The following is a 24,479-nucleotide window of genomic DNA, read 5'->3' as shown; positions in this document are numbered from 1 at the left end:
CATCTCGGGTGGTGTCCTGTTTTAGAAAACCCATTTACCTTAATTATTTGGGGCTAACTTATAAACATAAAGTACATTTTTGAAGTAAAAAAGTAAATAAATTACTTTACTTTATTCAAGTCCGTCCAACTTAAAAAAATGGAAACAAACAATTGGGTTTATTCAAATCATATAAAACACTTTGACTGAACCGTTATTTGATTTGAAACACTGTTATTTTTAATTAGCTACAAAGGGTGTCATTTTGGTTAAGGGTGCCTGAAAGTTCAATCCTGGGGTCATCAAAAATGACTACAGATATTGGTCATTTTGTTTTACTGGTGGTTACAGCTGCTGAAACAGAATAGTTAAGCAGTGGACTGTGAGATGCCCAGTCCAGTCTCCATGTCCTTGGATGCAGGAAGTGCACAACGAGAAAATGAGAAGAAACGTGATGTTTGAAATGATTATGTTTATTAAAAAAACTGTAATTCATCATCCATCGTCATGAATGACGCGACACCGATAAAGTACATTACAGTGTTCTGAGTGTGGACCACAGCAAATGCTTACCGAATAGTCACAACAATAACCAAACCTTTTCGTCCTATTTATGAAAGAACCTGCAGCTGGAAAGTGTAAATTGGTGTAATGCTTTTTTAGGATCACTTAAAAGAGTTTAATCATAACAGTGCATAAATTTAGTGATTTGATTTACCTGACATTCAGACACGTTAAAAATATCTCCCTTGGTTAAGAGAGAATTACAGCTAAATATAAAAACTGTTACTTAGACGTCAATTCAGACAGTCTGCCAGTTTAAAACTGTGGGGGAGCTGACAGGGGCAGAATGCACCAATCTTGAACCAATTTCCAGCTGACTATTTTGGTCCTTTTTTTTTATTTAGTTGAATGCCTCCATTACTATGACACACTAATCTCCCAAAGGAAATTGCTCTGCAGGTTGAAGACTGACACTGACAAATCAGAGACATGGAACACTAATTCACAGGGAAGCAGTTTGGTTGCACCGGTGGCGAATATTTAAAAATCTACTGTGTAATAAGGCAGTTGTATCTTTTTACTCCTGACATACGACATATAAAAAGTGCTGCTGATAATCAGGATTAGAAAAACAGTAACTCTCTGTAGATAAAAGACTCATACCTTTATAATTAGTGAGAAATAAATCTTACAAAAAATGACATAAAATCAATAATACAAAAGAAAACACTTAATGATACCTTCCAAAAAATCCCTTCAAAAATGAAGAAAGATTCCCTATAATCCTGGAGAATAACAGGGTGGTTTTCTGGGCAGAGTTGAAAGTAAGCCAGTCATTACTCTTAGGCCTTGCTGGATTACCCAAGGTTTCACAGTCTATTTCTTAAAGACCATCGCCCAGTCCTGTATGTATGAAGTATTTCGTATTGTTAGCAATTCTAGATTCCTGACAGGAAAACACTGATGGACACTAAGAGATTTAAACATTTGCTTTGAAAGTCTGATAGTCCTAAATGTCCTATTCCTTGGGTTGCTTGTAGAAATTTAAGGTTTTACCAGTTGTCGTGGCTTTATTGTTTAACTAAACTCTGGCTCAAGTCTTGCTAGATAGTTGGTATAGCGTAGTTGCCTACACAGAGCAGACCAGGATCATCTGCCTGGGCAAGTATTCTACGCTATATCAATAGGAGTCCTTGGGCAACACTCCTAGCGCTACATTTGTTGACTTCTGTAACATGATAATATTGGTTGGGGTATAACCGTGCCCGTGAAAACCACCCCCTAAATGGGAGGATAAAGTGCAGAATGTAATATTTGTAATATGTAACATATGTAATATCTTATTTTAATGGTGCCTCTGAGGCTAACAAGTATTTTGGTCAACATGAATGACTTAACAACTCTGAAGATGTAATAAATATGAATAAAAATATAGATAATTGTCCTTCGTAAGACAAAGAAAACAAAAGAATCTGGCCACAATTCATGGAGCTGATTTGTTTTTTTGTCCCTGAAGTGCAAGCTTTTGTTTAAAAAGCCCTCTATTGGAGAAATTCCTGAAAAGAACAGTGTCGCTCGCATGAGCAGAAGGTGAGGAGTTAGAAACGGAGTTGAAGCTGTGGTGGAGACCTGTGCTTGACTTCTTGGCCTGAGCACCTAAGCTCAGCTCTTTTCAGAGTGCGGGGGTGAGCGGTCCTTGTGAAAGAGCAGCATCATGCCTTTCCTGAACCGCTGGTCCCTCACGCTGTAGATGATCACGTTGCAGCAACTGTTCCCTGTCAGGATCCAGAAGGCGAAGAAGGAGAAGTTGCACCAGGTATAGCCCACCACGTTGCCCAGCACGAAGACTGCAATGGGCGAGAAGGAGGCGGTGAAGGCGAAGGTGAGGATGCCGATGGTCTTAGCCGCCTTAATGTCTGAGAAGGAAGGTCTGTGGGGGCAGCCTCCGGCCCCTCCAGCATCCAGGCCCAGGCTGCCCTCCGAGAGCAGCTTGCGCTTGCGTGTGTAGCGACGGATGCTGGTGAAAGACATGATGTTGACAGCTAGGGTGCCACCCAGCAGGGTGAAGTCGAAGGCGGGGAAGAGCAGCATGATGTTGGAGTCGGCCGGCAGCTGGAGGCCCACCAGCAACGGGGCGTAGTTGCACATGCGGCTGCACTCGTTGTACTCCAGGGTGAAGCTCTTGCTCAGGAGGAGGGGTGCCATGGCCAGCAGAAAGCTGCCGGCCCAGGACGCAAGGATCAGGAGAAGAGTCCGCCGCCGGGTCACAAGAGTGTCCTTGTGGAGCGGCCGTAAGATGGCCACGCTGCGCTCTATCGTCATCAAGAAGATTGTGCTGATCGACACAAAGGTACAGCCAGCGAACACTGGGCCAATCATCATGCAGGGCTGCCAAGAGCGAGACGTCCACTGTGCAACTGCGGATCCGCCCTGGTACCACACAGGAGGAGTGCTGGTCACCATGAGGGATATCTCAGTGTAGACAGAGAATGGCACCACTAAGACTCCAACCATCATGTCAGCTACAGCCAGGGACACTGTGGAATAGAGGCAGAGATTAATGATACACTGGAACAAGGCTGTTCATTAAATTTAGAGGATTTCTGCCAACCAGTGTGGTCTTACTGGTTATGCTGGTCGATCAGCTTGGTCATGCTGGTCATACTGGTCGACCAGCGTGGTCATTTTGGTCGTGCTGGAAGACTAGCATGGTCATTTTGGTCATGCTGGTCGATCAGCTTGGTCATTTTGGTCATGCTGGTCGATCAGCTTGGTCATGTTGGTAGACCAATGTGGTCATTTTGGTCATGCTGGAAGACCAGCGTCTTCTGACCAACCATGGTCAAGCTTGGTCATACTGGTTGTTAAGCTTGGTCAGGTTTATCAAGCTTGTATACCAACTAAACCATAAAAATCTGATAAAATCATCACCCTATGACGGTCAAGAGCTATGCTGATCGACCAGCTTAACCAGCATGAGTTGACCATGCTTTTCTTTCAGTAGGGATGACACACTGGTATCTATAAATTGGACATAACCCCATTGTATACCTAAAAACACTAGTAGAAGCTACCTCAAATCATGGAATCATTCCTGCATTTGGAATTAAGTTCTGTTCAAATGATCATTTTAATCACTGTATTATATCATATATATAATATTTATAATTATTGAACCCAGCAATTTGCTCAGTTGTACCCAAACATGCCACACACCGCCCTCTTCTGGATACAATTCTGTACTGCAAATCTCTCCAGATACCTTTAAGGTAGCCCTGTGGTGTGCGGGACTGGCGCGTCTGCATGAAGACCGTGAGTGTGACCACGTTGCCCACGACAATGGCGAAGGCCAGACTGACCATGAACACCACAGCCAGGGTGCGGTTGAGAAGTCCACAGCAGCACACGGTGCAGAGAGGCGCTTGAGAACGGCCTGGCCCTGGGGACGCAGTCTCCGTCTGATTAGGAGTGTCTGTGAGGCCCATTAGCACCCCTGTCCCCCAGGGGACGCTGAGGTTGGCCACCACTGCAGCCATGATGCAGTACTGAACCCTCCAAGGGGGATGTAGGTGCTGAGAGGTCCTAAGTGAATCTGTTGCTGGGGTCTGTTCTTTCAGATTTATGGCAACCCTGTCAAACAGCAGAGAGGGGGAAAACATACATTTAGCCATCATACAGGCGAAAGGACACAGGCGTCATGTATGCAAATATTTACATGATTTATGGACAGTTTCTTGTGAATTGCTGATGTTTTTCCCCCCACACACATGTGACATAAAACATGGCTGTCTAATTAAGCACATTTGCTTTAGTAGACAGGGAGAGATTCTATTTACGTACATTAAACAGCAGTGTAGCGTTACTGTGACCATACCAATGCTGCCACCAGCGTAGAAATAACAGGGCAGATTTTTAAGGAGGATTTAAAAAGATTATGAATGTCTGGACACCAAACTCTCAATAATCCCCTGGTAGCAAACCGGCCTTGTAGAGAATTCTCATTCAAATCAAATGAACAAGTCTATCTGTTTTCATTCTTTGCTCGCTAATTCATGTCTCTACCCGGAATGACTCAGAGGTCCTAATTTCCCCTCACCGTGCTTTACCCTTGACTACAGTGCATGAAGAAAGCGAGGGTGGCAGATATCAAGGGAAACGAAAGATGATAGGTGCGGAAAAGGAAAGCTAAACACTTAGCATCTCCTCTGAACCGCAAGAGGGAAGGGTAGGAGAGGTCATTTCAGTGGTGAATGTGATATTTTTTCAACTAAAAGCTAAGCAGTGTAGCTGCTCCCTCCAAGATATGCCCTGTTTAAGAGAGGTACAACTTTATGTGTGACTTATTTCGGGTTCTAAAACAAAAAAGCTTTAATTCATTGACCGTACTGATTTGCTACGTTCGTTTAAATGTAAACTCTCAGTAGTTTTAGTAGCTACAGTTAGCTAAATGATCAGGGAGCATGCTAGGCTAATGTTTTGGTCCTACAAATCAACCCTACTTGGTTTACTGACTACATTTCTTAACCTCATAAACCCATTAGCATGCTAGGCTAATGTTGTGGTCCTGAAAAACAATCATACATGGTTTACTGACTGCATTTTTGTAACCCATTCAATTTATTAGCATGCTAGGCTAATGTTTTGGCCCTGATAACCAATTCTGACTGCATTTTTGTAACCCTTTAAACCCATTAGCATGCTAGGCTAATGTTTTGGTCCTGAAAAACAATCATACCTGGTTTACTGACTGCATTTTTGTAACCCATTCAATTTATTAGCATGCTAGGCTAATGTTTTGGCCCTGAAATTCAATCCTGACTGCATTTTTGTAACCCTTTAAACCCATTAGCATGCTAGGCTAATGTTTTGGTCCCGGAAACCATGTAGGATTGGTTTCCGGGACCAAAACATTAGCCTAGCATGCTAATGGGTTTAAAGGGTTACAAAAATGCAGTCAGGAGTTAAACTCTCAGTAGTTTTAGTAGCTACAGTTAGCTAAATGATCAGGGAGCATGCTAGGCTAATGTTTTGGTCCTACAAATCAACCCTACTTGGTTTACTGACTACATTTCTTAACCTCATAAACCCATTAGCATGCTAGGCTAATGTTGTGGTCCTGAAAAACAATCATACATGGTTTACTGACTGCATTTTCATAACCCATTAAATCTATTAGCATGCTAGGCTAATGTTTTGGCCCTGAAAATCAATCCTGACTGCATTTTTGTAACCCTTTTAACCCATTAGCATGCTAGGCTAATGTTTTGGTCCCGAAAACCAATCCTACATGGTTTCCAGATTGCATTTTCATAACCCATTAAATCTATTAGCATGCTAGCCTAATGTTTTGGTCCTGAAAACAAATCATATATTGTTTACTGACTGCATTATTAACCCATTAAAGCCATTAGCATGCTAGGCTAATGTTGTAGTCCTGAAAAACAATCATACATGGTTTACTGACTGCATTTTTATAACCCATTCAATTTATTAGCATGCTAGGCTAATGTTTTGGTCCTGAAAACCAATCATATATTGTTTACTGACTGCATTATTAACCCATTAAACCCATTAGCGTGCTAGGCTAATGTTTTGGCACTTAAAACCAATCCTGACTGCATTTTTTAACCCATTAAACCCATTAGCATAATATGCTATGCTATGCTTTGGTCCTGAAAACCAGTCTTACATATTTTACTGACTGCATTTTTAAACCCATTAAACCCATTAGAAGGCTAGGCTACTAAACCAGCTTCATAAGATGCAGTTTTGTTATTTTCATTAAAATGAATGACTTCCATTTTTGAAACGGAAATGAGTGAACCTCGTAAAAACAAGATTTATAGACAATTTAAATGGCTTAGTTAATGTTAGCTAACTTGAGTTGTGTGCAGTTAGGCCTACATAGCTAATTACAGCTGAATATGGATGATGATTTTGTGCTGGTCTGGAGTCAGTATAATCAGTATAATCTTGTGTTCTTTATTCAACTGAAATGCAGAAACGTGTTGTTCTGGTCACATTCGCCTTGTTTCAACTACTGCCCCAATAAGAAGCACTTTCAATGAACCAAGAGTGCAAAAAAAGTGAGTCTATTCCATTGCTGACCCTCCACACCGATTAGCTTTCAGAAGAACTAGCGTATTGCTGCTAGCTAATGTACGTTAATTAGAGCTTGTCAAAGTAGCAATGGCAAAGGCATAGAGAAAGACATTAATTATGATGTGGGAACTTAAGTAAGATGCCGGGAACTGCCACACAGCCTAACGAGTGTGTGTGTGACCTGAGTGACTGAGCCCACCATTTCTGCTACCATCACCAGTCTCATTAGCTCAGCTGCCACCTCTGTCATTAATTCTCTCTCGGTAAAGGCCATGGAACTGTCTGCTTAAAGCACGTACCCGGAGTCTGAAGCTGCCCTGTCCGGACACCCACACTCCAGCCTCAGTAACTCAGACTTAGCATGCTAAATATTAAGTGCTAAAGTAGAGGCTCAGCTGGGGCTGCTTGCTGGTTATGACAGGAGCCCAGCAGGACACAGCGTCACACACTGAAATTTGCTGAACGCTCACACACACACACACGCACATACATAAATGTACACCCTCTTAGTCTCTCTACGTCTGAAAGGTCTACATCTTTCATTACACATGCATTTAGCAAAAAGTAGGGCAGGTTTTTAATGAAGCCAGAAGGGACATAGTGTATGCAGGATCCTATTCATTATGAATTACGTCTGTGCCATCATAATTGCCCCATAATGAACATAGATTCCCTCCACTGGTTGCTTTTTTGTCCAAATAAGTGTTAATGAAACAATTTATTTAAATCTATTACTAAGTGCTCATCCCGGGTGTATCTTTTTAAAGTCATTATCCTTTTTTAATAATACAGAGATGCTGTAGCAGAAGACAGGTGAGATAATATTATTATCAGATAATATAATGTTGCATATTGTCGTTGTAAGAATCTGTAAAATGGTAATCTAATGATAAAATAAATTTATTTCTATTGGTCCATTCATTGTGAAATTTTAGAACTGGACCAATTGCAGTGGGACATCCCTATCTGTCTATCTATTTCTGTTGGCTTTTGTTGTTTTTGTCAAATCTTTCTCCCAATTTGGTACTGCCAGTTAACCCACCCGTTCGTAGCTACCCCTAACACTAGCACTGCTCCCGACACTAGGAGGGTGAGGCATTGCCAGACAGCCGACATGCTTACAGAATGGCTCCGACACACCAGCTAACAGACGCCTGGGCCGGCAAACATTGCTTTAAGAGCGATGAGGGAAAAGAGCGCCATCTACCCACCCAGAGAGAGCATGGCCAATTGCGCTCTCTCTGACTCCGGATGCTGATGGCAAAGCTGCCTGGCTCGGGATTTGAACTTGAGACCTTTCGGGCCATAGTGGCAGCTGTTAGTCCATTCCTAGTGATACACGATACACGGACCAATGGTACTGTTCCAAATGTTTAACCGTAAGTCATTTTGATTTGATAGGAACCATATGGTGTCTGTGTTGACTAGAGGAACAAAAGCCATTGCTCTTCTTTCTTGAGTGAGGTTTGAAGATGGTAAAACAGGACTAAGGCACAAAGCTGCCTTACACAACCGGGCCAAAAGCAAGCTTACTGTCACTAGGCTAATTTAGGTTGAGCTCATAGGGAGCGTTCTGGGCTGGATATATAAGGGGGCCAGTGTGGAAGAGGATCACGCCATCCCACTGGTGGGTTCAGCCTGCCGGGGGCGAGGTCAAGACTCTGCGGCCAGGCTGTGCTACAGCGGACAGTCATCTGGAATAATGGAGCGACCGGCGCTGTGGCCTCTGTAGCCTGGGGTTCTGTCACTCTCCTGACCTGCACGTGAGAGGAGTGGTCGTAATCTCTCTTTCGGTCTCCCATTCTTTCTGCCCTGATTCTTCCCCAGCTGAATCCTTTATCGTGCAGCTTGCTCTATTTATTCTGCCTTGTGCCTTGTTCTTCCACCCTTCATTCTTTACATGCCTCCACAGTTTTAAACACAAAGGTGCGAAAATGGGTTCTTTGATGTGTTACCATTAAAATTTGGGACGCTGCTTTTTCTTGGATGAAGAGCTACAAATGTAGTAAAACTAATAAAATGCTGATATTTTAGGGGACTAGTTCAGCAAAAAAAAAAAAAAAACTCATTAAATCAAATATCGATTTGAAATATCGATCAAAAATCTGTCCAATGTGATTAATTCCTTTTATCTTTTGGTTCTCCAAAACCCTTTCAATGCATTTTTTATGTAAATGAGATGAGATGCATGAACATAAATTCTGAAGAACTTCCACACCATGTAAAGGTTCTCTACCAATGAAAGGATTTCCACATTCTTATGGTTTCTTTAGCGGTTCCTTAGTAAAGGCAATGGTTCTGTATTTGGTTCCTTAAGTGGTTCTTTGCTTGCATAAAGGATTCTTTTGCATTGGTAGAACACCTTTTTGCATACATTCTTAAAAGTAAAGGTGCAACAAAAGATTCTTTGAGCATAGAATAACCATTTCTGGGTCCTTGAAGAATCTTTTTGGTAATCTTTTTGTGAGTGTGAAGAACCTTAACATTGGTAAAGCTCCTTCTTACATCAAGTTCTTTAAAACTTTAAAAGGATCTTCACACACACATCTCTTTTACAAAGATGGTTCTTCATGAAACCACCTCGCATCGCTCAACAGTATGTAGTTCTTTAAAGAACCTTCAAAAGTGATTACAAATAGCACCAAAAAGGTTCCACTATGGTTATATGCCAATGAATGTTTTTTTGCTCAGAGTAAAGTGTAGAGCCTGATGTCCAAGCCAAGACCCATCCTGGACAATACATGTCCTAATCCTTCTGCCCACCACCTCTTTAAGCTCCTTGATCTGCTAAGGACAGCCATGGCTGAAGCTGTTGAGCACATGAATCAAACCAGCACCTCTGGAAGTCCAGCACTTACGATACAGCTACAGCCTAGCCCAGCTGAGCTCAAACTCTAAAGACTCAAAGCCATTCCACATGACCTCCAACAAAACTCCAAACACTGGGAAGCACTTTGCTTCTGTACTTTACCACCATTGATTGCATCCTCATTAATTATTGAGCTCTTCCACACAAAGAACTGGTTTTCTAGATGAACTGATCTGGAATGAATGGAAAATATATTTCCATTATATTTATTATATATTTCCATATATAATAATGGAAAAATGTTAAATTATGTTAGGAATTTGTACCAATTACATACATAAATACCTAAAAATACTGAGCCAGTCTCTTTTACCTGCATGCCGATGGAAGGTATCCTCTTAGTTCCACACATATGGCAGAGCAGAGTAGTGTCCATTGGTCAGCGAGATGTCTGTATGACCAGAGTCCAGTAGTGTTGTGGAGGTAGGTCCAGGGTCAGCAGGGGCATCATACACACACACACACACACAGTATCAAGTGAGAACACACATCACGTGCTGGAGCTCTCAGCAGCCAGTACACTTTAACGCATCTGTCCTTAAACCTTCAGCACCTCTGTGGCTCACAGCAGAGATCTCCCTCCTTCTCTCCTCGCTCTCCTCGCTCTACCCTCTCTATCTCTCTTTACTCATTCACGCTCTCACTCTCTCCCTCTCTACCTTGCTACCACACTCCTCCCCCCCAGTAGTTCCTTCTGCGTGGTTTCATCTGGTGGTCTCTCCTCTCTTCCTTGTTCATGTCAAGTCTAAAGTAAATGTCCTCTCTCTCCAATTCCCTCACTCTCTCTCTAATTTTCTTTTCTTTCTTACTCTCTCTTCTCTCTCTCTCTCTCTCTCTCTCTCTCTCTCTCTATTTGTATCTCTTTCGCTCTCTATTTCACAATCTTAGCCGTAAGCTCCAGCTCACAGTGACACCTCTGTTCCACTGTCCTCCTTCTCCTCTCTCCTCCTTAACTCCCCCCCCCCCCTTTGTGGTTCGTATGTCATGTGTCTGCTCTCTTCTCCTCCCCTGTGGGGGCTCCTATAGCTGGGGATGCTCCCCCCGCCCTGAGCTCTCCCCAGCTGTCTACAGCATCATGCTCCATACACCCCCTCCCCTAATATCTGTCACTTTGCTTTGCGTCTGCTCACAGCTCTTACTGCTGCTTCCAAAACCCATTTCCTTCAGCAATCCCGTTCTCTCTCTCTCTCTCTCTCTCTCTCTTTCTCGCTCTCTATTTCCCTTCCACTTTGCATCTTCCACACACATAAACAAACACACAGCTTTTCTGTGTGTGTGGGGTAATTCCATATCCTTCTTTATGAAGAAGGCTGCCTCACACTCTTTTCTTTCTTTTTCTTTCCATTGAAAAACACAGTTAAATCATTTCCACACACACAAAATATATCAGAAGCAGAGGCATGGACTCATGTCACATGCTTGCATTGACCTGGGACTTGGCATGAGACTTGCCTATACTGATTACTTACCTGTTAATGACTTGCCCAATAATTAACTTCAGACTTGACTTCAGACTTACCTGTATTGACTGCAGGATTGACTTTGGACTCGTCTGTATTGACTTTGGACTCGTCTGTATCGACTTGAGACTTGGCTTCAGACTCGCCTTTATTGACTTGATGCTTGATTTCAGACTCACCTGTATTGACTTGAGACTTGACTGTATTGACTTGAGACTTGGCTTCACACTCGCCTTTATTGACTTGATGCTTGACTTCAGACTCACCTGTATTAACTTGAGACTTGACTTGAGACTTGCCTGTATTAACTTGAGACTTGCTTGTATTAACTTGAGACTTGTCTGTATTAACTTGAGACCTGACTTGACACTTGACTTGAGACTTGTCTGTATTAACTTGAGACCTGACTTGACACTTGACTTGAGACTTGTCTGTATTAACTTGACACTTGACTTGAGACTTGCTTGTATTAACTTGAGACTTGTCTGTATTAACTTGAGACCTGACTTGAGACTTGTCTGTATTAACTTGAGATTTGACTTGAGACTTGTCTGTATTAACTTGAGACTTGTCTGTATTAACTTGAGACCTGACTTGAGACTTGTCTGTATTAACTTGAGACTTGTCTGTATTAACTTGAGACCTGACTTGACACTTGCTTGTATTAACTTGAGACTTGTCTGTATTAACTTGAGACCTGACTTGAGACTTGCTTGTATTAACTTGAGACTTGCCTGTATTAACTTGAGAATTGACTTAAGACTCGCCCGTATTGACTTGAGACATGACTTGAGAATTGACTGAAGACTCGCCCGTATTGACTTGAGACATGACTTGAGAATTGACTTAAGACTCGTCTGTATTGACTTGAGACATGACTTGAGAATTGACTTAAGACTCGCCCGTATTGACTTGAGACATGACTTAAGACTCGCCAGTATTGACTTGAGACATGACTTGAGAATTGACTTAAGACTCGTCTGTATTGACTTGAGACATGACTTGAGAAATGCGTGTATTGACTTAAGACTTGACTTGCCCATACATTTATTATAAATAAATGTATGGGCAAAAATGGTAAAAATGTTGGTTATAGACTGGACTGGAGACTTGCCTGTACTCGAAGCTCTGCTGCCTACCAAGGGCCCTGACAATAAAACAGAGGAGTTTGGTTACTGTGTGTCCTGCCAGAAATAGCAGCTAAACATCATGCTTTTTTCCTGACCATTTGTTTTCTGACCAGATGTGAGAAAAGTGGCTGAGTGCTGCTTGATAACATGGTATTAAGACAAATATAACTATTCGGCTCTGTGGTGGAGTTTGGCTTTTGGTAGATGCAAGCTGCAAAAATTGGAAGCCTACAGATTCCAAACACATCGAAATTCTCAAAAGCACATTAAAAGCACAGTAATTCCAAAGTGAGACTTTTCCACAGACCACTTAATTTCCCTTCCAGTCATTCATTGTCAAAAACAATGTAGCTCATTGTTGTTATACCCAATGTGACAAAATGAGTGGGCCTATGTGGATACCCTGTTATATAATAGTACTGTGTAATAGGCTAACTACCTAACTAACTGAAATATGACATTATTCTTTTATTTTTTCCTCCATTGGCATAACTTGATCTGGTTTGCATTGCTTTGAATGTATTTACTGAAAATTAATTCTTAGGGTGTTATAGTCAGAGCAGTACAGGTTAAATAAAGACAAAATTCTTATTCATACACACTTCATCATATCTCCAAAAATGCCTGTAATCATACATTTATCCGCACTGCAATACAGGAACGTGCTGTTTGTCTATTTCCATTCTATTGCAAGTGACATGAAAATGCAGGTTGTAAACAACTACATGTCTCATTCATATTTTTGCATAAACTTTATGCTACAGCCTACTTATAGTCTACGCATAGCTGCGTACCCTATGCCGAACCATAGTCTGACAGACATCTACTCAGACATGTAACTACATGTCGCGCCACTGCAGACTGCACATGACAAATCAAATCTATCACCAGCTACTCTCTCTTTCGTTGCTGAAATGTTAGTAAAAGTAAACAACAGCTCTTTTGCTCCAACTTAATACAAAATAATCTGCTATGTTTCAGATGCATCAAGAGAGTCAACACAGTGGCTAAGAACGCCCCCCCCCCTCACCAGACTAGTGTTCTGGCTGCAAAGCAATGCAGATGCATCTACGCACAGGTATGAATGCTTTCAATGGTGTAGATCACTTGTCCAGGCTATGCCGTAGAGTCTGCATTGACTTGATGCAGAAATCAGCCTTAAAGTTGGAGAAACTATGAATTTTAGTTGAAAATGAAATTCGTGTTGTCCTACCAACTCAACATTGTCCAGACATTCATCAAAGCCGCAAACCAGTCAAAAACCAACACTGGGTTGACACCAAGCGCAAACATTAGACAGGCATTGATACTGATATACTGATATATATATATAAAGTTAGCAGACATTGGGTTTTGGTCACCAAACCTCACAAATAAATGTTATATGACGTTGGCATGTGACATTTGGAAGATTTGGATTTTGGTTACTTTAACATCACAACTTAAAACATCAATGTCAGTTGTTGTCAGTATTCTGAATTTTTGTCAGCTGATGTCACAACCTACATTCAAACTGTTAAAAATGACTATCAATGCTGGTAGCCAGCTGTGTTGAGACAGATGTTAATACCACGTCTGAACAGGGCCTAAATGTGGCTGGGCTACCCCTAATTACCTTAACCCCTAATGCAGAAAGGCTTATTACACACTGAGGTGTAGTATTTAGTAACTACTGGGACTTCAGTACAAACTGGTGGGGCTATTCTTTGGTAATAGAAGTTTGTAATTGCACTTTCAGCCCACCGGTGAGCCATAGACTGTTTAAGGGGTTAACCTGTGCGACCTGTGCAATTATATTATTGGACATTTCTAAAATGCAAAAAAGAATAAAGCTTTTTTCCTTTTTCAAGCCATCTTGGCATATTTGCTCCCCAATCTGCCCTTGTGGATGTTTCCATTGCCTTCTTAATGACTTTAAATGCTGTATCTTATCAATCTGGTGCCATATGGTCCCTACAGAAAACTAAACACATTGGCACACAAACATGCACATTAATTCCATATTACTCTCTGTCCATGTGCCCTTGTGGAGTGGAGTAGAGTGGGTGTTGGTCAGCATGAGCATGGAGCTGCAGGCTCCTTAAAAGCGGGTCATTTCCTTTCTGACTGAGCTGCTGCCCATGAGGATCTTTAGTCGGGCATTCCCCTCTCCACTCTAAGCACTGCCCCTACTCAGCATGTGCACTCAGTACATCACCCCACACACTGTAACATTATGGTAATCTTAAAGACAGTCCCCTACCGAGATCACAAATACATAAAAAGCTTTAGCAACAGTTATGTGTAGTTACTTCAGTCAGGAATAACGCTGGGTAAAGACCTGTGTTTGACTGATTCACATAATACAACCCTAACCTCAACCTCTTTTCTTTATTTTGTAAAAAGGAATTATTCCATGTGGAAATTATAAGAACAGAATTAGCAAAACTGATAAATAACTGATCAGCAGTGATTTATCAGTCTACTCAGACTTTAGTAGAGTTTAGTAACACTGAGATAAATTATAAATATATATAAAGATATATTATAAAATATTCTCTAAATAAACGACAAATATTATTATATACAAATAAAATAAATTGTAATTTAGATACTTCATTTCTGTATTCCGAATATTTATTCCCAATGTTTCACTGCATCCCAAACCTGGTAAAAACTTAATGGTAAATGATCTTTTATTTGCGTTTTGCCACATTGGTCTTTCATGTTTTCCAGACAGGATCAAGCTGATAAACAACAAAGACAATGTTAAGAGCCTTTTTCACCCCAAAGTGTGCTGATAATTTTGCAGCCTTAACATTCAGTTGGAGCATTATCAGCTCCTGTATTACCACATATGTTGTAATAAAAATCTGCAGCTCTGTATTTAAGTCACGCTCATAAAGATATGGTACCGGTTCTCAGAGCAGTGCTCTCTCTATATACCAGTATGAATTTTTCATGCACTAATGAATATTAATGACCAGTGCTTGGTGTCTGGGTGTCAAAATGGCCCACAAATGGTGGATTCCACCTCTTCTCAATCTACAGCTATATATAATCTGAATGAAATTCTTCTTAAAAATTCACTTTTTTAGGAACCCATGCTTTCTCTGCACACTTTCTCGATCACTGAGCCTGTTAATCCCAATCTATCGTTTGAGAACCTTATTTCTTCATGTCCACCATTTGCCCATCTTCTGAAGCAGGAGTGTCAAACTCATTTGAGGTAACGGGCTGCATTACACGCAGTCCAATGTTAAAGGAGCTTGATATTTTGTTTGCTAATGGAAATAAATAAATATCATTAGCACGTTTTGGCTAAAGTGAAACAGTGGAACAGTGACTGACTGACAAATGACATTTTGACCTTCAGTTTCCAGTATTGTAGTCTCTCCCCATTCATAGAGATGCAGGCCTTGTCTTGTTTGAGTGGAAAAGACTGCCCAGCGCCATTGCAAAGATGGCCGTTGAGTGAACAGGTTGGCCACTTTGCTTTGACTCTCTGTTGTCCCACCCATCCCCAAAAAGGAAGAATTCTGGTTGGTTTTGCCTCTGAGTTTGACCAGAGACTCTTGTCTTGTCAGTAGGTGCCCTGGATTGAAACATACGTATGTTTGACACCCCAGTTTTAAAGCCTACTTCCAGCCTAACCATGCACCATGTCACAAAGCAAAATAATACCTCAAACTGGTTTCATGAATGTGATGATGAGTTCAGTGGTCTTCAGTGGTCTTCCCAGTCACCTGAGCTGAATTCAATAAAACACCTTGTGATGCGGTAGAGCGGGAGATTCACAGCATGAAAGTGCTCCTGAAAGATCCACAGGAATTGCGTGATAGACCAGAATCTCAGAATTGCAGGTTCCAATAAATGCAGGTTCTATGGATGAACGGCTATTTTGAGAGCAAAGGAAGGCCTACCCAGTATTAGCACAGTGTTCCTAATAGTGTGCTCAGTGACTGAATATGTCTACATGCTGTAGACAGGGCATAATAGAGATATAGTACATTCTCTCTGAAGAAGGAACTTCAGAACGTTGTAGATGACTTCTGTATCAATTTGTAAAATTGCTGAATTGCTAGCGGGTCCATTCCTCTTAGCTCTTAGCTGGTAAACTAAAGGATTTTTGGACGCATAAACCGTTTTCACAGTTCGTCATGGTTGGGGTCTTCCCCAGTAAGCGAATACATTAAACGAGCTGCTTACAGAACAGACGGTCTGGTGGCGTCTAAAAATACACTAAAAACTTTTTGTCAGATTGCACTTTCCCTGTGAGCTCTGCTCTGTGTCTAATAGACTGAGTACAGTACACAATGGATACTAATGATAGAGATAATCAGCAATGTTCACATAGGACACACTGTCCAATACAGATGTTTACACAACCTCTTTTTGCATTTTTGCGCTGTTCACTCTGCATCAGGCTCTGCCCATGGACATTTGTATGTATAATGTGCTTTGGTTGGTTGCTTGCTGTAGGATATGTATGCTGTATGCACAAAAGCCTTTATCAGCAGCTTCAGAAGTGCTGCTTGATATAAAGAACAATATCCATGCCAATGGTCTTCTTGGTTCTAGACTAAAAGCATTGCTACACTTTGTTCTCACTGAGCTTAATATGTATATAATGTGAAACCCTGGCCTGTAATATTACAGTACACTGTAGACTGATGGAAATTCATGTTTAAAGGTGTTAAATAATTCATTTATTGAGAATTTGAAGGTTAGTTTATAATTACTTTTTGATTGAGGCAAAGAATGCTCTGACACAACAAGGTTATTTTTCCCTTCGAATACAATATGCTTGTATTGACTGGTTAACGGCACCAGTGACGGCTCATAAAAACATTGTAATTATTTCCGAGTCTTAGTGTTGTTGTCCTCTTGTTGTGTCCTCTCAGCGCGATGTGCTGTTAGCAAGCTGAAGAGATTGTAGCTGGGTTAGCTTTTAGCCTTGCCCCTAAACCGCTTCCCTGGGTTTAGCTTTTTTGAGTCTTACCAGTAAAACAATAAGCCTAGTTTCCCTTCTGGTGTGTGTTTAGCTCCGGGTTGGTTCATCAGAGGTAGTGCAGTTTGTTTTTGAGTATGATGGAGAGAAGAAAAGGTAAAAGCTAGTATCAGCTAATGTAAGCTTTTAGCCGCTATGTAACCCTGGCTTTCATTGCATTGTGTGCCAAGTTTGAGGTCCCCTTCTGCGGACACTGGCACAGGAAAAGCCACGGTTATGAGGCCTGGTTACTTAGCAACCGGTATTCCAATAACTAGTCTGGAGGCGATGAGCAACTTTCTAGGATCAACAACACCATATTCTCCTGAAGTCGCTGTGATGTTTTACTGTTTTGCCAGCTTTGACTACGGGTTTCACTTGGCTGGGTTTATATACATTATGAAGGTGTAAATATAATGAGACTACGACTGTGATGTAACAGTTTTTGAGCTTTTGGGCTTTTGTAATTGGCCTGTTTTACAGCTCTGTTTTGGTTCTGCCAGATTTTTCATGGTTCATGGTATGTCAGCTCCATGTTCGGAACTCTAATTAATCAACTATGCCAAAGAAAATACAGTTTGACATTCTAGGGCTCTTTTCACAACTGTTTTTCATGTATAGCTGCAGTTTAGCAATATAACCCGTCCAGGGACTGCTTCAAAGGAACGGACTATAAATACTATATGAATTCAACTAAATAATAAAGAGCTCCCTAGCGCTAAAGCCTGGAGCTTTCTCAGTGTAAGTGTAAGTTCACTGAATTGTTAAGCATTGTTGAGATGAATGCTGCGATTAAAAGATTTCAGGTTCCCTGATTTTGATTCACATCTCTCTCAAAGGATTCGCAGCATCAAATTAATTGACACTTGTGGGCACGTGTGCCCTTTGTGTTGTGTTTTCCCAGCTATCAAATCAAACCCTTCATGACTAGAAGGGTGTGTGTGTCAGAGCAGTAAAACACACAAAAGTACCGGGGTATGTTGGTTTAATTTTCTATTGGAGCTGTGATGTGGAAATAAACAAAAACAACAACAGAAAAACAGCTTTTCAGTCTCTCAGACAGATTATCTGTGTTGTGTATTTGGTGTTAACTCTCGCTTTGTCTGGATTTGTCTCACTGTGGGAAGGAAAGGGGAATTAATAAGTTACGTTAGCTTGCAAAAGCAGGATGGATAAATTAATAAATGAGCAAATTAATAAATGTATTATTGACACCACCACCACCACCAACAACAACAACAACAACAATAATAATAATAATGGGTGGGCAGTGTTTGTCTTGCACAGTTCCAGGGGCTTGAGGTTGTTGGTTCGTTCCATGCTCTGGTCATTGTCTGTTAGCTGTTTGGTTTGGTCTCCATGAGCCTTTTTACACCTGGCATCTCCTTCACTCGATCTCTCAGTGTTGTTTCCCAGGAGGTAAGTGTTTAAAACAGTCCGCCACATTTTCTGATGGAGCCGTTACAGGAATGCGGGAATCATCTATTGTTCCACTGCGCTGTTGAACCCCCACCTTCCCTCTAAACTGTTCACAGTCTCCTGGAGCAGGACATTTTGATGACAAAATTAATTATAGGAAATTGTAATAAGTGTAAACAGAATCCGGTCAAAGTAGATCCAGATACTGTCCGGAGAGAACAGCTACTATGATTCTGCACCATATCACATGAGAACGCAGTTCCATCCAGCAGATTGCTGGTTCGAATGCTGGGTGATACAGTCTACCATCAGCAGCTGGAACCAGAGAGAGCACAATTGGCTTTGTTCTCTCTGGGTGGATGTATGGCACACTCACTCCCCACATCACTCCATTGTTGCCTTGTGATGTTGAATCGGCGGCAGCTTAAAAAGAGGCGGTGGCTGCTTGAGCATGTGTTGGACGAGGCATGTGGAAATCCTAACCCTCCCAGTGTCAGGAGCATTACATGAGATTGAGGGGGAGTGCTAACGAGTGGGTTGGATAATTGAGGATCTAAAATTGAAGGTAGGGACTAGGTAAAAAAAATGGAAAGGAAAATGCTGCCACATAAAAAGAACACCATCTTTTGGAGACTCTGATCGAAGCAAGGCTGAAAAGTACCAAGCAGTTGAGTGTCCAACCCACAGTTTTTTCCACTCCGCTGATATAAGTAGCGGTAAATGGACCAGACCGATTGCAAACACGGACAGGAGCTCATCTGAACTTAAAATCAGTGCAGACTGCAGATACAAGCAAATATGAGGTAATAACCATAATCATAGGGCTAATGAGTTTGAGTCATGTATATCTGAATCTCAGTGGGAGAGGAAGTCAGGGATAGACATTCATCAAATGTCTAAAAAACCCATGCTGCTCATCAACACTCATGTTTAGAAGCAAAACCGAAGGTCTTTGATATTTTGATATGTCTGTTACACACTAACGGAGGTAGTGAGACAGCATAACCTGATTTCCAGCAGCTGGAGGACAGGGGAGCATCGTTTAACTGCAACATAAGCTGCATCGCTGCTGGGAACCTGCCCCTACCGCTCCATATTTTGATGAGCAGCATGATGGCAGTTGGAGCTTGTTATGAGCTCACTTTCATCTTCATGTTTTTAAGACCTGGCAAATGAGAAAGCGTGCGGCTACAGCAGTGCATCCTCAGTCAGTGAATTAAAAATGCCATTAATTAAAAATATGAAGAAAACAAAAAATATCACGGGTAGAGGAAAAACATTAGGCCAGTAGGGAGGTCATGCTTGGAATCCTGCTGGAGGACAGATGACCCACTTCCATCCTTAATACACCTGTGGGCCGAAATACACCACAGCCCCGTCATTAGCACTTTATTAAAAGCCCATGCAGGCTGACAGGATGAATCGCTCTGATCACCATGCTAATGGGTTGCTTCATGTCTGAGCAATTACCTACTTAGGTTCCACTGTTGATTGCATCTAAGACAGCTGTTAAACCCTTAAGTGCTAGACTCATTACTTAGTTATTAATCTTTTACACCAAGATTTTTTACTAATGGAAATCATTTGATAACCACTAGTAACAAAGTAACAAAATAACTTCTCTAGTAATAAGAAAAAAGCTTTGAAGCATGGACCAATATAAGGGTCCTAAAATCACCAAGCTAATCTTGTCTAACGTTGTACTAGCACTTATGAAACATGAGACAGACCCTTTGATTTACACCAGGTCACTTCATTTGTTCATCTGGAAAATGTGAAGCTAGTGCTGGGCAATTAATAGACAACTGACATTCGGAACCTCGTCATACCTCGTAAATACCTAACCTTGCCCATGTCAGTTTTTCTAGAAACATACTACTGCCTGGTAGTCACATGACTGCAGTCCACCCAGTCTGTAATCGAGGCAAAATGATTCATAATATGGATTTGAGGCCATATCACACAGTACTGGGTCAAGCCACATACAATTGCAAATGTGAACGCACCCAAGATGCTTCCATTCCTGTGAGGAAGGTAATTAAGGAGGACATACAAATTTCGAGATATCAACCATCCTTAGCACAGGAAGCTGCTGAATGGATTGCCATGCAACAAGCGGATTTACATATTTTGACCCACACAGCATTCGGATTTCAGTCTAATGAACCAGAGACATATTTAACTACCCAGTGTGAATGCATGTGGCTAAAATATGATCAGGAAATAGTCCACATACTAGTCACATGAAGTGACCAGGGTCTCAAGACTTAGCCTGAAAGACTTGGCTTAGGTTGTCAGTTCAAAGATTCTAGAATTGACTTGAATCCATCCCAGAAACTCAAGGCTTGACTCAGACTCAGCCCAGAAGACTTGGCTCAGGTTGTCAGTCCAGAGATTCAACACTTGACTTGGACTCAACCCAGAGACTCAAGACTTGATTCAGACTCAGCCCAGAAGACTTGGCTCAGGTTGTCAGTCCAGAGATTACACACTTGACTTGGACTCAACCCAGAGACTCAAGACTTGATTCAGACTCAGCCCAGAAGACTTGGCTCAGGTTGTCAGTCCAGAGATTCAAGACTTGACTCAGACTCAGCCCAGAGGACTTGGTTCAGAGTCTCAGCCCAGAGATTCCACACTTAACTTGGACTCAACCCAGAGACTCAAGACTTGACTTGGACTCAACTCAGAAGACTTGGCTCAGAGTCTTAGCCCAGAGATTCCACACTTGACTTGGACTCAACCCAAGGACTCAAGACTTGACTCAGACTCAGCCCAGAAGACTTGGCTCAGGTTGTCAGTCCAGAGATTCCACACTTGACTTGGACTCAACCCAGAAACTCAAGACTCAGCTCAGGCTCTCAACCCAGCGACTTGAGACTCGATCACATGAAGTGAGATCACTGGCAGCTACACAATTGTGAACATTGAAAGGAAGTAATTGAAAGGAAATTAAATTGGGTCTATGCACAACTGTGTTGGCAAATGGCTCCCTGTCTAAACTCAAATGATTTTCCTCTGTGGCTCTGACAGTAAGCATGCTCTCAATGTGAAGTGCGTCACATAATGCGGCTAGATAATGACTTAATGAAGCACTTTATTGTTGCCTCCAAGGCATGACTCAGTTCACATCTGTACCGGTGCAGAGAGCGTTAAAAATGAGAGAATGCTTGCAGGTTGACCAGGCTGTGTTGTCAAAACCTACTCGAGGTGAAGCTTCACCTTCTACTTATTTGTCAGGTCTCATTTTACCCCCAGTAATGAATTGTGAGCATGATAAAAGGGGTCTGGACTCTTGAACCCATGTGTGAGTGCATATGGCGTTGCTGGAGGCCACGGCGTGTTTCTGTAGAAGTATGACAGTGGGCATGACGGACCTACGCAGATGCTATGTAACACTTCTCTGCACAAAGAGGAGGGTGGCTGCGAGGCATCGGCGGCATTATGTAGCCCCACAGCCCCACCTCACTATTCAGCACATTCTGTCGGCCCACCCACTTCTCCAGAGCTATGAATGAGCCCATCTGAAGCACAAGCTGTGAAGCTGAATTTACTGGCTATGACACACATTTATTTGAAGCTTGTTTTGGAGAAGTGATTGTAGGCAACATGCAGACATATTAATATGCAAAGACTGAATAGATGGAATGAGGTTCAAAATGAAATAGTTAGAAAACATTTGTATTCATTTATGTATGAGAGACACCCCAGACAGCAATCAGTCATGGAATAGATGTTAAATCAATGTGAAATTGTCAACATTAACTTATTTGAATCAACGTTCCAAACTGATGTTGATTCATCATCACTTTTGCGCCCTGAATTAATACTAAAACATTGACATTTTTATAAAAAATCAACACTAATTACATTACCTTAAAAAATAAAGCTTTTAAATTCCTATTACTGCAGTAAAATAGGTAAAATCAAGCCTGCTTTATGTACAAGAATCTTTCATTAAAAAATCAGAATATCGCAATGCAAAGGTTAATTAGTTAATGTTCTAATCTGTATAAATTATCAATAGTCTATGATAATAATTTAGGGCGTGCCGGTGTGTCTTTGCTATCATAACGATCCGAAAAGTGAGCCTTGTGTGGCTCAAAACGTGCAAAAGTCATGTTCTAAGTAATTAATCATGGATGTGTTTTGAGCATAACGTGCAATAAACCAATCAGCGTGTCGCTAGCCATTCCCTTTAAGAGCCAGGTGTGGTCTGACTTTGGCGGATTGCTATTTCAATGGAACAAAGCGGGGGTGTACGTGCGTTGGGCTGCACATGCCTGTGTTGAGAATTTACTGCCAAGACAGCAACAAACATCTGACTGTTGACGTCTGTCAGTCTGTCAGTGGAGCTCCTGTGTTTTCTATTGCCAAGATACACAGCAATACACCAGAAATTGACCTGAACACACCTCATTTCGAGACCACCACGCCCATCGGTGTAGATATATTGACAAGCAGCGTTGCTATTTAAACAACGCAGGCGGAAATCATAAAAATTTACTGTTGGCGGTGTGTAAGATAGCAATGAGCATCGCAACGTGCCTTGTGCAGGGTGCAAGTTAGGGCCCTCTGTGTCATTACTGGCAACATCCAACATATGTGTCATCCAACATAGTACTGATATCAAAATTACGCGTGGGAGGGGGCGTGTGATGGTCCGCCCTCAGTAGTATCGGGGCAATGCAATGGGGGGAGAGAGTACATACGGGTTGGGTAAATTGGCGGCCCAAATTGGGGAGAAATTGAGTGCAAATGACCTCTAATGACATGCTTTTTTTGATGCCCGGGATTATGCTCTGCCTCCTGCCTCTAAGTTCTGCAGGTGGTGCGATGACCTGGGCTGACGTCAGGGCCTATGCCAAAGACAGTTAACAGTTCTAACTTGCTAACATTGTTCCCATCTCATTAACTGTCAATACTACACCTACGATTTACTGCCCTCATGTCTCCAGAGTCTTCTGGTAGAACTCTTTAAACAGCCTACGGCCCACCAGCAGGCCAAAGTTGTTATTACAGACCTCTGTTACCAAAGAATAGTCCCACCAGTTTGTACAGAAGTCCCTGTTATTACTGAATAATACACCTTACTGTGTAATAAGCCTGTCTGCATTATGGGGTAAACTTCTGAATGATTTAGCAGTGTTGTCGTCGCTGTACTCAATAATTCCTGTTTATTTTAAAACACATGGAGTCTTTAAACAGATTAAATCAAGACAGGAAAGAGATCACATCCCTCATGTGCTATTCCTCCTAAGCTGTGAGAAAGCCGATCTCTAAATGAAGCGTATGTGACATCAAAAATAGGTCTCCTAAAACATCAGAAATTAACATTTGAGCAATACATATTTCCTCTGGGATGCCTACTTACCTTTAATTTACTATGATTTTACCACACCATCAAACGGAAATGCCGTTCTTCAGATTTCTAAAGCAGTTTAGACCCATTTGTCATGCAAACCTCATAAATTACAAAATGCCACCATGCTTTTATGCTATTATGTGCGCACAACAGTCAGCAATTTGCCATCAACCGTTTTTCATGCCCACTTGACATATTCAGGATAGAATCCTAGTAACACCACTGTATGTCCTTAATAATAGGTCTTATTTCTCTGAGCATCAAGGCCTACTATTAAACCAACCTACGGCAAACATCTTTTTTCATCCAGCTGACCTTGAATTGGCTCCTGTGAATAAGCGTGGTTCAGCTCAGCCTCACTGAGAAACATAGACTATGCCTTTTTTTCCACAGCAACACCAAGACTTACATATAAGCATACCAATATGATTTTATCATTAATTTTTGGAAACAAAACATATATAGATGTACATAACTGTGTAAGTAGCAAGGAAAAACACTGCCATGAACATGTTTTGCATGTTAGCAAAGTTCATGAAGCCAAAGCAACATTAATTTCTCCTGTGTTTACATAGCTAGCATGTCTAATAAGACCTCCACCCTCAGGTACCCAGAGCTGATCAGATTGGCTCAGCTCAACCATCCGCATTGATTGTGTTTATCAGATTTCTCAGTAGCAGAA

General features: G+C 41.6%; 1 protein-coding gene across 1 annotated transcript; it reads right to left on the bottom strand.

Moving 5' to 3' along the window:
• Positions 1 to 505: 505 nt before the first annotated feature.
• On the bottom strand, positions 506 to 10,343 carry LOC140538096 (trace amine-associated receptor 9). The gene is made up of 3 exons (XM_072660521.1): positions 9,768 to 10,343; positions 3,746 to 4,113; positions 506 to 3,020 (listed from the first exon to the last, which is right to left on the bottom strand). Exons 2-3 carry the CDS (start codon positions 4,017 to 4,019, stop codon positions 2,146 to 2,148), a joined length of 1,149 nt encoding a protein of 382 aa, XP_072516622.1. The 5' UTR covers positions 4,020 to 4,113; positions 9,768 to 10,343; the 3' UTR covers positions 506 to 2,145.
• Positions 10,344 to 24,479: the final 14,136 nt, after the last annotated feature.

This window comes from Salminus brasiliensis, chromosome 17, assembly GCF_030463535.1.
Source record: "Salminus brasiliensis chromosome 17, fSalBra1.hap2, whole genome shotgun sequence".
Classification (NCBI taxonomy): Eukaryota; Metazoa; Chordata; class Actinopteri; order Characiformes; family Bryconidae; genus Salminus; species Salminus brasiliensis.
This window is presented reverse-complemented; position numbering and strand designations above follow the sequence as displayed.